Consider the following 15,883-nt stretch of genomic DNA (forward strand, 5'->3'; position numbering starts at 1 on the left):
TGGAACGCCATGTACGACGGAGTCCTGAGACTCCCGATGCCAGCCAACACCAGCATGGTGGGGTTTGCGGATGACGTCGCCATAGTAGTGGTGGCCAAGCACCTTGCCGCAGCGGAGGAGCTCGCCAACGCGGCCGTCCGAGCCGTGGAGTCGTGGCTTACGGTCGCCGGATTGGACCTGGCAGCGCAGAAGACCGAGGCGGTGCTCATATCGAGCCGGAAAGCTGTAGAGACTGCAAGTGTGCAGGTCGGTGGCACCACGATACGCTCGCAGAGGGCAATCAAGTACCTCGGGGTGCTCATCGACACTCGCCTCTCCTTCAAGGAGCACTTGGAGTACGTGCAGAGGAAGGCCAGCGGAACCGCAGGAGCGCTCTCACGGATGCTCCTCAACACCAGAGGTCCGAAGCAGGCAACGCGGAAGCTCCTGACGAGTGTTGTGACGTCGCAGATCCTGTACGCAGCGCCCGCGTGGGCGAAAGCCGCTCAGGTAAAGACCTACATGCGAGGCGTTGAGGCGACGTACAGGCTGTGTGCCCTACGAATAGCGTGCTCGTTCCGGACTGTGTCGGACGAAGCTGCGCTAGTCATTGCGGGGCAAGTCCCACTCAGGGAGCTAATAAGGGAGAGAGCGGAGATCCATACAGCCGTGCAGGGCGAAAGCGATGCGACAAGAGCAGAGCTGAAGGCTGCAGCGAGGAGGAACAGCATCAGCAGATGGCAGAACCAGTGGGACAGGTCAACTAAGGGGCGCTGGACTTACACCCTCATACCGAAGCTGCAAGCCTGGATGGAGAGGAAGCACGGCCGGGTAGATTTTTACCTCACCCAAGCGCTTAGCGGTCATGGCTGCTTCCGCAGCTACCTCAAGCGCTTTGGCCACGAGACGGAGGACTGGTGCCCAGAGTGCGGCACCGGCATAGTGGAGGATGCACAGCACGTCCTCTTCGAATGCCACCGGTTCGACCACGAGCGACACCGCATGGAGACAGCAGTAGGCGCCAGGATCTCCTCCGAGACCTTGGTGCCGATTATGCTGGCCGAGCCAAGGACATGGGAAGCGGCCGCAGAGTTCGCCTCGAGCGTTATGCGAACGCTGAGAGCATTGGAGAGGAGTCGTAAACAGGAGACGGAGTAGGAGCCTTCGAGCGTGCGAAGCAATGCTTTGCGGCAGTACCGCGCGCGACGGGCGCCCACTCCCACCAGAAAATACGGCCCTCATTATGAGTATACCCACTAGTGTAAGAAGTATTATTATTATTATTATATTTAAAGTATTATTAAAGCTAGATAATTAATTAGAAGGAATAAACAAATGAATACAAAAAAAAAAAAAAATTATATGAATGATGCGCACTGTTAATCCACGTAGCACTCGATTCACAATTATATACTTAGAAATGTTTTTGCTTGATTTTCTAATGCATAAAATATGTGCACTGGGTTGTGCCACACGAGCAAAGCATGAACGATGGAGAGCGAAATCAGATAACAGCGAACTCAGAGTAGAGCGAATTCAGACAAGAGCGAAGAGCAGATCAATCCAGGTGAAATGTTGTGTGGGAGGGAGACCAGACGACGAACGGCTTCGCAGCAAAGACGTAGCAAACATATGAACTTTATCGTATTTTGCATACTGATGCACTTATACTACTGGTTTATTTTAGTTTACTTCAACTTAAGGCGAGCAATGCTGAATAAATAAAGGCAAATTATGTTGCTCAATAAACAGTGCAAAGATCAAAGCTGCTTGCACTGCCAGCCACAATGTATGTATACATATGCATCTATGCATGTATCTATGGCCCCCACTGATCTGCTAAGAATGCCATTTCTAACATCAATGATGCAACATCAAGACATTCTAAAATTATTTATCTTTAAAGTAAAAATACATTTTGTTGATAGCCGCGAATTGTCAGGTGTTGCAAAATCGGCTTTCCCGGTTAACAGAATCAACTTGGTAGCGGAATTAAAATGGAGGATGGAGAACGGCATACAAAAACCAGCACAAGCAGAGCACAGATGCGCTGCACCGAGTCCCGTTCCCCATCGCAGAAAAAATGCAAAATCGAATCGAATGCATCGAAGGGCTCTCAAAAACGAAGGCAGCGAGCGTAAAGCGTGTAAAAAGCCTCCACAAACTCAATCAATCAACGGGATGGAATAAAGCGCGTGTACGCAGTGTTGTCAGTGCGATGCCAAAGTAACAAAATGAACACACACACAAATACACATGCACATTGTGCAAACACACACACACACACACACACACACACAGAGATGGCTGAAGCACAGACAGACTCAGGTTGTTAGTCGCTTGTTTCGCACTGCTTGCCCAAATACCACAAAATCTATTTCGATTCGCAATCAAAATCCCAAATTCCATTTGTGCTATGACGAGTCCTGGAGTCCGTACTGCATCCCGGACTACCAACGGCTGTGCGAAAGGGGGGGGGGGGAATGGAATGCGTGACGGGCTCATCGTGTGGAGTAGGCCTGCAATGGGAAATCGTGGCCAACTTGTGCTTGAGTGCTTTCGTTTGTATTTAGTGGTGGACTTAAAAATACAGACTGGCCTCCGACCAGAATCCCGCTCTAGCTGTTGGGTCTAGCTGCTACCCAGCCCATCGGCTGCACCCACAAAGGCCGTGGCCACAAAACGCATCCGGCGCTGACGTTGAACGATGAGCAGCCGCCGCTGCTCTCTCTCTCTCTCTCTCTCTCTCTCTCTCTCTCTCCATCTCTCTGTCTTGTATTCTGCCCGTGTTCGTGCCCAATCCCTACTCCCGTTTCCACTAGTTGTTGTCCATTCAGCTGCCATGTTTTCCAATTTTCTGCGCATTGCGTTGCATTCAGATTCATTCGAATGCAACTAGAACAACAACAACAACAGCAACAGCAACAGTAGAGGCAGCAGCACCAAAATCGTCGCTCGCTTTTCTCGAAATTTATTCATTGTTCGCGAAATTGCTTATAAACGCGACTCGTATACAGGCCCATAACCACGCGCAATCTGGCCCCGCCATGTCGACGCTTTAGTCAGGATATAGACGGAGATATACGTACGAATAGGTGGGCTGATTGCTCCGCTTTGGCTTTGGCTTTGGCGGTTGGACAACCGCAGAGAGTCGCTTTTTGATCGTCCGCCGCTAAAGTAAAAATACACTCGCGGACGCCCCAGAGTGGCTTCAGAGTCAGATTGCTTGGAAATTGTGGAAATTTTACAAAACGATTGACTGGAAGAACCGCTCAAGTTTACACATTCAAAAATTTGTGTATTTCGTGTATTTTGTAGATTTAAGTTTTATTTTCTTAACTTAAAAAAGTGAGGCCTTTAGTGAGGCCACGGAATTGGCAAAGATTACTTCGTTGAAGACATTTAGAGGCAGAGTCTCCGATGATCGATGTTACGAACCTTTAAGCCAATTCGATGGACAAAATTGGACAGAATTAGGAAGAGAGCGACAAAGAGAGCGAGAAACAGAGTGACAAGCAAGCAACAATGCTGCGCAGCATTAAAATCCGTTGGGGATATGTTCGCCAAGTTATGTGCTCTGAGCTTTGAGCTTTTCAGCTATGTCTCTCTCTTTCTGACCTCTTTCTGATCAAAGCTGCTTGCAAAACGCGGCAGCGGGTACACACATGCAGACATACATGAAAACTTCACGTGCATCGCGATGTATTATTGCTTACAAGCTGATTTAATTATTTCCATTTGTGTTCCCCTATAAAAGAGACTAAAGGATCCTCCAAAGGAGCTTTGTTTTTGACACTTATTTCGCATAAAAACATATTTTACTCCCGATAAACTGTAAATAAATATGTGTGTTGGAAACGATTCATCCCTCGGCAGCAACGGGTAGATTGGCGCTGGGCTTTGGCTCCAGAACGGCTGCCTGGGCAGGCTGTGGCTGCACCAGCACCTTGGTGGGCAGGAGATGCTTGAGGGGCTCTAGGATGCGTGGCTGCTGCAGATAGGTGAGCTGCTGCTGCTCCAGCTGCAGGAGGCTTGTGCCCAGGTGCAGGGTGAGCGACTGGGGCGGGAAGACGCCGTGGATGCAGCGCTGGACATAGGGCACCAGATCGTAGGCCAGGCAGGAGCACAGCTTCACGAAGCTCTCGCGCTCGTTGCCCGTGAAGGCCTGCTGCTCCTGGCGGTAGAAGGCGAGCACCCGCTGGGCCACCAGCTGCAGGGACTGCTGCAAGCAGTGCGTGACGTCTGTGGCCAGGGCCAGTGGGGCGCAGAGCCGCAGCTCGTTCAGCGCATTCAGATAGCCGTTGCAGAGGGCGGCCAGCGGGTAGAAGTCCAGCAGCGTCTCTGGTGGCGCAAAGGACTCGTGCTCGCTGGCGGACAGCGTGGCGGCATCCACCTGCTTGCGGGAGTGCAGCGTCACCTTGTTGATCAGCGTAAATCTCTCCAGCTCCTCCTCGAACTGCTCGTTCACCTGCTCAATGCTGGCCACGAACTTGCGCTGCACCACGCCCACGAAGATGGGCGCCATGAGGGCTCGGAAGTCGGCACCGACGCGGCTGAACGAGAGCCCAAAGTACATGCACTGGCCCAGGACCGTCTCAATGGATCCAACGCCGCGTTGCAGATCCTTTTCGAGTGTCTCCAGGAAGGCATTGATCTGCGAAGAGCGAGGGGATTAGTAACTACGAGTGGCGTCTGGCCATGCGTTTACCCACTTTGTTGTGCAGCCAGGCCTGGAAGAGGCGATCGCCGTTGCAGCTGACACCCTGCAAGGGTCTCAGAGCGCCGCTCGTCACCTTGGCAGCGGCCTCTTCCTCGGGGAATATGGCCCGGTACTGGGTGATGATGTTGAACAGATTGATGCGCGTTATCTCGATGGTCTTGGTCAGATGCTGCTGTGCTGCAGGGACAACGTGTCAATGAGTAAGTGCTGGAGATTTCGTGAGGTTGCTTACCATCCGCCGTGGGAATGGCCTCCAGGCAGGAGGTGAGCCAGGAGTCGCGTGCCTGCAGGAACTTCAGCTTCAGCTCGTTGTCGCCGAATGCCTGCATGCGGCGCAGATATCCAACGATCTGCAGGCACTTCGGCAGCTGCAAGTCCGAACGCAGCTGGGCCACCAGCTGCACCAGCATGGTGTGCCACAAGGCCTCCACGGCGTGCACAATGCTCTGCAAGGGATAAATAAACATCAAAGGCAAGAGGATGCTGGGCAGGGGGGAACCTACATTCACCACAGATATGTGTCCCTGATGCTGGCCGAGGTTCTGCACGTAGGCGGCCAGCTCGAGGGCCTCCTCGTAGCGTCCTTCGCGTATGCAGCGCTCCATCAGCTGCGGCAGCTCGAGAATCTCCAGCAGCTGGGCATTCCGCTGCAGCGTTATGGAATTGAGGCGTCGCTGCTCGTTCAGCTCGGCCGAGTCCTTCAGGAAGTGCTCGCACTTGCCACTGAACTCCGGCAGCTTGCCAATCAGCGTGCCCACCTGCTCCTCCGTCTTGCGGAACTCGTTGAATATCGAGCGCGAGTTCTCCGCCGTCGTGATGAATGTTTTGTAGTTGGAGATGGCCAGGTCCTGGGTCTGCTCCAGTATGCTCTTCGTCTCGTCCGCCAGGCGTGCCTGCTCCTTTTTCAGCTGTTCCACCTTATAGGTGCCCAGCTTTCCGAGGTAATTGTCCAGTTCGGGATTGCCACGCAGATTGTCTGGATTATAAATGGAAATTTGATTTCCTTTGCTTTCGCAGCTGTATGTCGAGTCCTCTTACCTGGCACACCATCCGGGAATATCAGTTTGAGCACACGCTCATTCTCCAAATCCATTTTATCAACAAATTCCATTATTTTTTTGCGTATTTTTCCAAAATGTTTTTTTTTGTAAATTTGTTGATCTTTCCAAACAGCTGGTCGTCCGCGGAATTATCGATAAAATATACCGACAGACCCTCGGAAATATACCCTTGCATATTCAAAATATACTTTATCTTGAATCATATTCCTCGATTTTGATGTTAGATTTGATATTACTCGCTAGTTAAGAGTCTCCGTGCTACAACTATAATTTAATACGTTTTCTCAATAAATTCTCCACATTCTCCATTCTCGGAATTTTCGGAAGAAATGAAAGTGCTGTATAATGCCGTGCATGCACTATGTCAGCAGCTGGCTGCTATTTCACTCAAATGACTAGCATGAGCGCTAAATTCAAACTGATTTCCTTCACTTTTATTTGTGTATGTTGTGTTCTGCCACCCCAATCAGCTGTTTTATGGCTCCACCTCTCTGCGCCACCCCAACCACTCCCAGTCTCTGTCGGACGCTGTTTCTGCTGCTGCTTTGGTGAAAGTAGAACGTTTATTTGTCTGTTTGCTGAAATTTCAAACATATTATCTTTGAAGTCTGTCCGCGTCTCTCTCTCTCTCTCTCGCTCTTTCTGACTGCCTGTTCAATGTGGTTGTAACGCATTTCCCCCCTGCCCCAGCACTGACGCTAATGAACACGAGTTGCAGTTCCATTCGAAGTCGCATGGGAAACGGCTGCTGCCTTCGGCCACAGCCAAAGCCTTCTACTTCTGCCAGTGGGGCACTTTCATCGCGCCATGAGACAGCATTCAGCATCAAGCATCCAGCTACAGCTTCAGCTGCTGCTCGGTGCAGACATTTCGGCGTCTCAAGCAATAATTGCTGACTGCAGATGGTGATGATGATGATGACGTTGATGATGATGATGATGATGATGCGGCTGCCCGCTGGGAGGCAAAGCACAGCTGGTGGACTGGGAATGGGTTGTGGCCGTTAATGGGATTGTTCTGATTGCATATTAAAGCCATTATTTTGGAGTGCAAGTAAGTGATAATATTGCTAAATACTCCCAAGTAGACGCCAATTGAGGATCAAGTTTCGGGATCAATTTTCGTTAGATTTAAAAGCCTTAACGCTGATGGATAGACTTGATGAAGATTCACATCCTTTCAGTGTGGTTTACACAAACTCAGGCCGGAATGAGAAGAGAACTTCCTCAAAATAATAATCATAATTAAGCCACAAGGTCTGCATGGAACTGCGACATTATCTGCCGGAAATGATTGGAACCATTCAATAAAATATTAATTTTTCTTTTCCGAGTATATTTTCAAGCATATTTACTCTTATGAATCGCACTGTATGTGTGGTAGAACTGTGAGCACATGATTAAAGCAACCAACAGCCGTGAACCTTCTACTTCTGCGGATCTGTGCCGAGTTATTATTTTTGCACTTTCACTTGCTCCAACCCAAAAATTTGAGTAGACATCTCCCACCGATTCGAGTGCTCCTATGCCAGCCCAGCCCATGGGTTTGCCATTTAGCACCCACAAAACCACAAACAAAACCCCACACCAAAAGTTCACACACACAAAGAGAATTTGAATGTAAAAGTTTACTCCACTCCGTGCGAATATTTTTGCAAGTATTTCGCAATCGAAATTATTTTTGGGCCGAAAACCAGTTTGGTCAAAAGGAAAGGGACTCGGGAATCGGGAGACCACCCATTCCAATTTCAATTCCCAACTTGCAACTTGCAACTTGCAACTCTTCCCTCTTCTATCCTGGCCACAAGTTGTGGTTGTTGTCAATGGGGAAACTTCTTTGTGGCGGCATGTAATCAGCCAATAAAAAATAAACCAAAAGTTAGTACAACAAAAAATACTACAAAATTAACAAATTCTGTTCTTGTCGTGCCTTGTGGGCGTGACAGGGGGGCTGGCCAAGACATAATAAACACACAACGATAATTAAACTGAGGTTAGCCCCGGCCACCGAGTGGCTTTCAACAGCTCTGTCCAGTTGGGCGTCAGCGAGTGTCACTTGATAAGTAGTGGAATCGAACAGTGGGAGGAAAGAAAAGCTGATCTTGGCGAGTGGCAAAGGGACATGGCAGGAGCGTGACTCCATAAATCAATCAATAGTTATGAAAGTTTTTACTGTTCTCAACAATAAACAATTACATTGCATATTCTTGGCTCTGCGAAGTCTTTTGCGCAACCCTCGGCAAACTGCAACACTCCCAATCAAGCCATGAAGATGCGCCGTCTAATACTCAGCAGCAACATCTGCAGCAACAGCAGAAGCAGCAGCAACATCCACCACAGCAAATGAATCAAAACAAAAACCCAAGCAACAACAATGTTCAGGTCCACTACTGACCTACTAAGCAGTCGAGACGACGCACTCTTCGTCGTCGATGTCGTCTTCGTAGCCAGCCCCAAAGACGTATCATCGTCTCTTGGGTCTCACATTGCCCCTCTCTGCCTTTGCCGCTGCCACCGACTCGGGCTTGGACTCGGACTCGGCTCTTCGTTGGCGTTGCGTGTGGCGCTGTTTCTTGTTGCTTGTATTTATATTTGTTGATTCTCTTTGGATACCCTGCCCACGTACAGAGAGAACAGGGGTAGCTTTCATTAGCGTTAGATGAATGTACATACATACATATGTTTTGGGTGAATGTTTCTCAACATTTTTGATTGGTTGGATTTAATCTTAGACTTTAATCAGCCTTGGGAGTCTTATTACATACATATTTATTTACATACATTTATTTGCAGTCATTGACTATCATCTCGATATGCACAAACTACCAGGTATCTGCCAGTCGTAAGAGCAATTAAATGCTTCAGCTGTTGGTCGCGCGCTCGCTCGTTTTTCAATGTTTGCATTTACTCCGCAACCCGAAGACGCTGACGACACCGACGACGCCGACGCCGCCTGACGCTTCGAATAATAAATAAGAAAAAGTTTTCCTGCAAACGCAAAAAAGACACACAACAACAAAACAGAAAACAAAACCAAACCAGAAGAAAGAAAACAAAAAAGCAAAGAAAAAACCGAACAGAGCCGTAAAAATAAAAAGCGTTTTCGCTGGCGCAGCCGAACCCCGACCGACCGAGCGACCGATCTTGGGGCTCGCCTCGCTCTCTGTCGTGAGCAAAGGGGAGAGAGGTCTGGTCTGGCTTTGGTCTGTGCAGCGGGGTCTGGAGCTTGAGCTGCTGCTGCTGTCTTTGGCGCAGTTGCAAACGTGAGCGCGAAGCGTGTGAACGTGATTTTGATTTTTGGCCTGGGACTTGGCTGATTCCTTCTCCACACGGTTTTCCATCGCTTACACTGGGAAAAGCCAGAGCCCAACACGAAAGCGGGGCACCAGAGGTCGCGGAAAACTGCATCCAAGCTTGAGCTGTAGCTAAAGAGCTCTCTGCGGTGTGTCGTCAAATGAAAATATGGATTTTACCACTAATTGTTATCCCGAACGTGAATGTGAATGTGAATGTGAACCCGAGTGTGCGACACATTTGTCAGCTGCTGCCAATCGGCAGACGGACATGCTATAGGGTGCTCCGTTGCGTGTACTGTTACGTCGCGTAGTGTCAAAACATTGCCAAATCCTTGACAGATTTCTATTTGCCAAAAGCCATTTGCCAATCGCCAAGCGCCTTTCGCCCGTTCGCCCATCGGCGCTCTTGGGATAGTGTCGATCGAGTGAAAGTGAACAATGAAGCGCACCCAAATGGATAGGCGGTTTCGGATCACGCAGCTAATAACGGTAAGTGTGACTGTGTGTTTCGACATCTGCAGCTACACATATCTTTAGCTATATCTGAGCTGTGCGTTACTGAATAGTTAAACAACATAAAGATTACTCAAAAATGAAACAATTGCTTATCGAAGGGTGTTAATCAGGAATAAATGATACGAATTTCATCATTGACATTAAAGTACACAGAAATGAATACCACAAGCTGACAGAAAATTATATTTCCTATAGAAATACAGCGGATAACTGAAATCAATTCAATTTCTTGTATCAAAAGTTATAGTTTATGGAAAACTATGGAAAACTCCTCTAACCCCCTGACTGAATTGCAACACTTTTTTGTATAATTATTTTCCTTCTCCCTTAGTCTACTGCAAATCAACTTTAGCCACTGTTCTCTGTCCAGTGTATTTTTAGTCACATCTAACCATAAAGATGTATCAGCAAAGAACTGGAAAATACCCAATAAACTGAATCACACGATCCCACGGCTTAGCCTCGCTGAAAAGTTTCGTATTAGTGTCAAACAGAAATGACTGATTGATTGATTGCCGCCCCTCAGGTGCCCTGTGCGATTGATGAAAATGAAAACGCAATTAAGAGATGGTCACACACACGTCTGCTTCGAACGTTTCCATTTCACACAACAAAAAATGTGTTGAAATCGATAAGCTGCGAGCATGGGGACTGGCTCTAAGCGTTTTCTGCATATTAACAACTTCTTTGGCTGTATCGATTTTGGTGTGTGTTATTTCAACGCATGACTACGCAATCACAAAACCATAACCAACAGCAAACGATCAACAAGAACAACAACAACAAAAGCAAACCCAAAGAGAGACGAAAATGAAATGAAATATAAAAAAAAAGTTTCACTTTCTTCGAGAGCAAATCCAAGGGGGGCCCCTGTGTCTGTGGCTGTGGGTCTGTGGCTGTGGGCCCCGACTCACCCTGGTTATTGGGGGGGATAGGATTGACTTGTTGGATTTTGGACCGATAGTTGGTAAGACCAAAAAAGAAAAGAGGCGAATGCCAAAAACAGCAACTTGCCAATTTTGGTTAAGTGCGGGGACTGCGGGCTGGGCGGGGCCTTTTCCGGTGGCGGCCACAAGTGAAATTTTCAATCGAGTAATCAGCGATCCATGAATATGCATTTGATCTAGGGATGGGAGTCGAGCTGCAGCAAGAGTGAAGTCAAGTTTGCCGCTTAAGTCTTTTGTTTTGTGAGTGGTGGTGGAAATTTCACCATTCGCCAGCTGGCTGGCAATTAGCAGCAGAGGCAGCAGCAGCAACAGGAGAGGCAAGAGCAACATAAACCACTGAAGCCACCGCAGCACCAAATTTGGTTAAATGTAACATCAACTTTATTTCCAGAGCCAATTGAATTTATAAATAATTCATTCTAGCAGCTGTCGTTGAAGTTGCACTGCGAGAGTGAGAAAGAGATGCGGCGGGAAAGACTGGGAGGCAACATTGTATTTGGGAAATGAAGACATACACTGGAACATCTACTCGTGCCGAGATCTCAGATGTTGCTGCTGCTGCCGTTGCCTTGTCCTGCCCATCTGGTTGGTTTTCGTAGAAAGTCGCTGACACATTAAAGTGTTGCAATACATTTCTCTGGCAATGCGACAGCTCGGCATCAGTGTCTACGATTGACAAATGTCTTCCTCGATGCGAGTTGACTTAATGCCCATTTGCACTGCTGCACTGCACTGGGGAGAGGCGAGCTCTCACGGCTGATTGGACATATTGATTTGTTTCACCGACTCGGACTGCTGACAGCCACAGAACTAGCAGCCGCAGCCGCAGCCGCAGCAGCATCACTTGCTCCAATTTCCTTCTGGCCAGTGCCGCTTCCAAGAAATATGACAATGTTAATGAATAGCCATAGAGCCATGGACCCGTTTCCACTCGACTCCAACTCACCCGCGGCTGCATGAGATTTGTTTTAATTGTCTTGCTGCACATGACAATCGACAATCGACGATCCCACCGATCCCACCGATACCCTGGCCAAACAAAGCGAAAGTAATTCTGCTTTCCATTTCAGGCTTCAGCTTCTTGCGGTCTGGCAACGGCAACTCGCATTTGTCTCTGTCTTTGTCTTTGTCTTTGTCGGTTTGACCTGATTCGCTTTTCAACACAAATTAGTTCAAAAAGAAAGCCAGCGAGACATTTGCTTCGCACTTTGCACTTCACCCAACTTGCGGTCTTCCCAGTCATCCCCCATAATCCCCCATAATGCTGATTGCAATCACTTTCTCATTATAATTGCCCAAAAGTGGAGGAGGTACTGCGAATCATTTGATTGTTGAAGTGGTTCTGTGAAGAAGTTCCATTATACATCAAGTATTTGGCCCACTTTGTGGTGGAGAATGCGATTATTACTTTGGCATTTTGATTCACATTTTGTATGAACTCAGCAAAATTGTTGGGAGTTCTTTGATGTCTTCACTCGGTTTAGAATTAGATGTTTCATTTATTTTACTACATTCTGGGATATATTTGGGCACAAAATTCCCTTAGCATGACCCTTACTGAATACTTCCAAGAAACAAATTGCAAATGTCGAAGCTTCACGATTTTTATTACCAAAAAATATGAAATTAACTCCACAGATGCAACAAATTTAAATTAGAATTTCAATTCATTCAGTACATGCTACAAAATCATCAACAAATAGCACCTAAAGCTCTTTCCCGATCCCAAGTTTATGCGAAACAAATCAACGAATGTTCAGAAAAACAATTACGAAATAAAGTCAATCCAATGTTGACCCAATGTCACAAATCAAATGTTTACATATGCTAATCAGGAGGCTGGAATTTTCCCCCGAAACTCCCAGCCAGATGACATAACAGAAACCACTCGTTGAAGCGTGTTAAGTTTAGGTTGTGGGGCATCAGTGTGGGGCATCGATACACATCCGCTAACCAAAAACCACAAGGGAGACGAAACACTTTCTTTTTGGCAGGGCGAGTGAATCATTTACGATCGATACACACACCAGTGTGTGGGCATATAATATAATATAAAATAATGTAATATAAATATAAATATAAATATAAATATATGCGAGCAAGAGTACGAATGCGAATGCATATCAGTTTTTTCGGCAACGAACCGGTTCGCGGAGCGCCAGAGAGAGAGAAAGAGCAAAAGCAGAGACCGGGCACGTTCCCTATACATACATACATACATATATCTGCCATATATGTAAGGTGCTCTGCGGCCAACGAGGACTGGCAACAGTTTTTCAACAATTGTGCAACCGAAAAGGAAAGTTGAAAGGGCCCCCAGACCAGACTTGCAGGGAGCGGGGGAAATGCTGCGGCTTTTCCAACGTCTTGGAACTGTGCCTGTGCCGCAATTTACTTTTACTTGGGTAACCCATTTCGCTTTTGATTGCTCTTTGCATTTCACTTTGCCGGGTCTGGCCAGCTGTCGGTCGGTGGTCGGCCAGTTGCCAGTTGCCAGTTGCCAGTTGCCAGTTGCCAGTTGCCAGTTGCCAGTTGCCGGTTGCCCGATGGCCGCCACTCACTCACTCGCTCATCCGCTGCAACCAGTCTGTCGCTCTCCTTCTCCCTCTCTTATATATCTATCTCTTTAGATGCAGTCTGTGGCATGCAAATGCACATCGATCATCTTTATGACTTGTGACTGTCCAGAGTTGGCTTTTGCGTGAAAGTAAAATTTGATTTTCTAGCGGTTCCGCGTCTTGGCTGTGACTCTTTGCCTCGTCATGGCAGCGACGGAGACAATTTGTTGTTTGCCCCAAGTGAGAGCCAGGTGCACTCCCAGGCATTCTCCCACTTCCCAGGCCAATAAAAAGAGAGTTTTAGCGTCACGCCATTTGCTTATCAGCAGCATCCATCCATCCACTCGATTCTCATTTCAATTAAGATTTCCTCGTAGATGTTTGCCCTGTGCAAACACACATTTGAAGTCATCATGGGGGAAAGGCGCATTTGGAAGATGAATGCTCGTTTGCACAACATTTATTGAGCAAACGGAATACATAAAGTTTTCGTTTTTTAATTCTACCATTCCAGGACGATGCCATTCTCTGTCTGTTTCTGATCGTTATGGTTGCTCTGCCCATTGTTGCCACAGGATTCGGCTTCGACTCGGCCAACTCTTGCACACCGAACGGCAAGATGTCGCGTCGTGGCAGGGCCCAAATGCTGGCAGCCATTCCCTGCGATCTGGGCAAGCAGGCATTCTGCCATCTGCCTGGCACCGCGTATCCATGGCATGCAGTGAGACGATTTGTGCACGAGAACCAGGGACTGATGAAGCGCATGTACGGGGACGTGCGACACATATCCATACTGCGCGATGAGATCCAGAACAATGAGGTGGATGAGGACGATATGGAGGATACGGCTGAGCGTTACAGCAAGGATGGAGGACGTCGCAGCGCCAAGTATCTGATGCATGGTCGCGATCGAGATCGTGATCGTGATCGGGATGACTTTGTGAGCTACAAAGGGAACGATGTGCTCATGGAGCCGCACTTCCGACCAGTTTCCACGACCACAAAGGGAACGACAACCACAACCACAACCACAACCACAACGGAGACTCCAACCACCGCCAGTACTACGGCTAGAAGCTCCACAACAACCACAACTCCAGCCGCAACCACTACCACTTCTACCTCCGCCTCGAACTCAACCAGTACGAGCACCACAGCTGCTGCTCCACTAGATGACTCCCCCGTGGCTCCAAATCCCGACACGAATAGTGTCTACGAGGTTCCCTCAACCTCAACGAGCAGCAGCAGCACTCCAACGCCAGGCACTGGGGACAACATCCAAATCATCGATTCACCTCAATTGGGTTTGCGGAATCTCAGCAGCGAATCGAAGGCAGCTCCAGCGACACCCACGACTCTCAGGCCATCCACAGGGAACAACAAAAGCTCCGCAGCCACGTCGGCCAGTCGCAGGAGAAAGCCTGCCGAAGCCTCCACCATTTCCGCCACTCTGCGGGCTGTGCCCACGACTACAAGCACAGCGGTTCCAGCGACCACCACAGCCACCGTGCTGATACGTCGTAATGCGACAAAAGCCTCGCCTGCAGTCATCCCATCGGTAACGACGCCCGTCAGCTTTGCCTCACTGTTCTCCGGCTCTTCGACAGGTTTCAGTCCGGAGAAGCTGCGCAGGCCGCTGACCACAAGCACCACAGCAGCTCCCACGGCAGCTCCAGCTTCAGCTTCAGTTCCAGCTCTTATTCCAACTCAGTCAGGAGCCGCAACTAAAGCGGGACTGGTGCGTGAGGGTCAACTCTTTCAGGATGCCATGAAACAGGAGCCAGTGGCTGTGAGCAGCAACATGCGCGGAGTGTAAGTCTAATCACAAGTCTAGGCTGAAATAAAACTAATCTCTAACTTCCTTCCATTCCATTCCATTAGCAATGCCTGTCCGGTTAAGGATGAGGTGGTGGCCCCTTTCTGGGCAAACAATACACGCGGCGAGGTGCTGGCGCTGCTCAATCTGTATCCGTTTGAGCAGTACGTCCACTGGGAGAAGTGCACACAGGAATTCAAGCAAATGTTCTGCCGGGATGGCTGCCGCTGCGAGCAGCAGTACCGCCTCCATCGTCTGCTGGCCTACGATCCGCACAACGAGTGTCGCGGCATCTTCTCCGACTGGTTCCGCTTCCCCTCCAGCTGCATCTGCAAGTGCTACAACATACCAATGGAGTTCCGGGCCACCTCGCGCAGTCCACGCTCCGACAGTCGGAGCTTCGATGCACCGCAGCAGGATCCCGTGGAAGCCGCTGAGGCGGAGGTACAGCGAGCCATCTACGATCATGCCACCGAGGAGTGGTACAGGCCACGCGATGATTTCGACTTTCTCGAGGGATAGTTCTTATGGAAGGGTACCCTGCCTTGTACAGTAGATGAATAGTTATTTTTCATAGATTTCTGGCTAGTCTAAGCGTTGCAAATATTAACCAGTAGCATAGTAATAGCCATAAGATTATCGTTTAAGCGGTGGCATTATGTCAATGTAAATATAGGCAGACATAATGCCCGATTTAGCCAACACTTTGAAGAGCGAATGTACCTTGAAATACTTTTTGAACATATCGCGGCCCCAGCGCCGTGTCCGATGGTATTTAATTTACTTAATTATAAATTATTTCAGCTATAGCTAGGCATAAGTACAGATTGGGAATAAATAAATATATCAAAACAGTGGCCATAACATTAGCTAGAGCATAGGGCGGAGCGGAGAACAATTTTTGGAAAAATATTTATTGCAAAAATGTACGCAATCATTTACATGACATTTATGTATGTAGTTTGTAGTGTATGTAGAATGTATAAAATAG

At 48.3% G+C, this 15,883-nt stretch overlaps 2 protein-coding genes across 2 annotated transcripts; one reads left to right on the forward strand and one right to left on the reverse strand.

Annotated features, from left to right (window-relative positions):
- Positions 1–3,664: 3,664 nt before the first annotated feature.
- LOC117582169 (conserved oligomeric Golgi complex subunit 8) lies at positions 3,665–5,878 on the reverse strand. Its single transcript, XM_034269769.1, has 5 exons — positions 5,738–5,878; positions 5,203–5,675; positions 4,932–5,145; positions 4,692–4,876; positions 3,665–4,633 (listed from the first exon to the last, which is right to left on the reverse strand). Exons 1-5 carry the CDS (start codon positions 5,808–5,810, stop codon positions 3,842–3,844), a joined length of 1,737 nt encoding a protein of 578 aa, XP_034125660.1. The 5' UTR covers positions 5,811–5,878; the 3' UTR covers positions 3,665–3,841.
- A 3,065-nt stretch (positions 5,879–8,943) lies between these two features.
- On the forward strand, positions 8,944–15,803 carry LOC117581741 (protein spaetzle 4). The gene is made up of 3 exons (XM_034269134.1): positions 8,944–9,544; positions 13,591–14,888; positions 14,958–15,803. Exons 1-3 carry the CDS (start codon positions 9,494–9,496, stop codon positions 15,412–15,414), a joined length of 1,806 nt encoding a protein of 601 aa, XP_034125025.1. The 5' UTR covers positions 8,944–9,493; the 3' UTR covers positions 15,415–15,803.
- Positions 15,804–15,883: the final 80 nt, after the last annotated feature.

Source organism: Drosophila guanche, unplaced genomic scaffold (genome assembly GCF_900245975.1).
Source record: "Drosophila guanche unplaced genomic scaffold, DGUA_6, whole genome shotgun sequence".
NCBI classification, from domain to species: Eukaryota; Metazoa; Arthropoda; class Insecta; order Diptera; family Drosophilidae; genus Drosophila; species Drosophila guanche.

Excerpts from the sequence above, each read along its gene's own strand:
- LOC117582169 (XM_034269769.1), bottom strand. The coding sequence starts at position 5,810 with ATGGAATTTGTTGATAAAATGGATTTGGAGAATGAGCGTGTGCTCAAA. Across the intron at positions 5,676-5,737 it reads ATTCCCGGATGGTGTGCCAG|ACAATCTGCGTGGCAATCCC; the intron begins GTAAGAGGACTC and ends TTTATAATCCAG. Across the intron at positions 5,146-5,202 it reads GACACATATCTGTGGTGAAT|AGCATTGTGCACGCCGTGGA; the intron begins GTAGGTTCCCCC and ends TATCCCTTGCAG.
- LOC117581741 (XM_034269134.1), top strand. The coding sequence starts at position 9,494 with ATGAAGCGCACCCAAATGGATAGGCGGTTTCGGATCACGCAGCTAATA. Across the intron at positions 9,545-13,590 it reads GGATCACGCAGCTAATAACG|GACGATGCCATTCTCTGTCT; the intron begins GTAAGTGTGACT and ends CTACCATTCCAG. Across the intron at positions 14,889-14,957 it reads AGCAGCAACATGCGCGGAGT|CAATGCCTGTCCGGTTAAGG; the intron begins GTAAGTCTAATC and ends CCATTCCATTAG.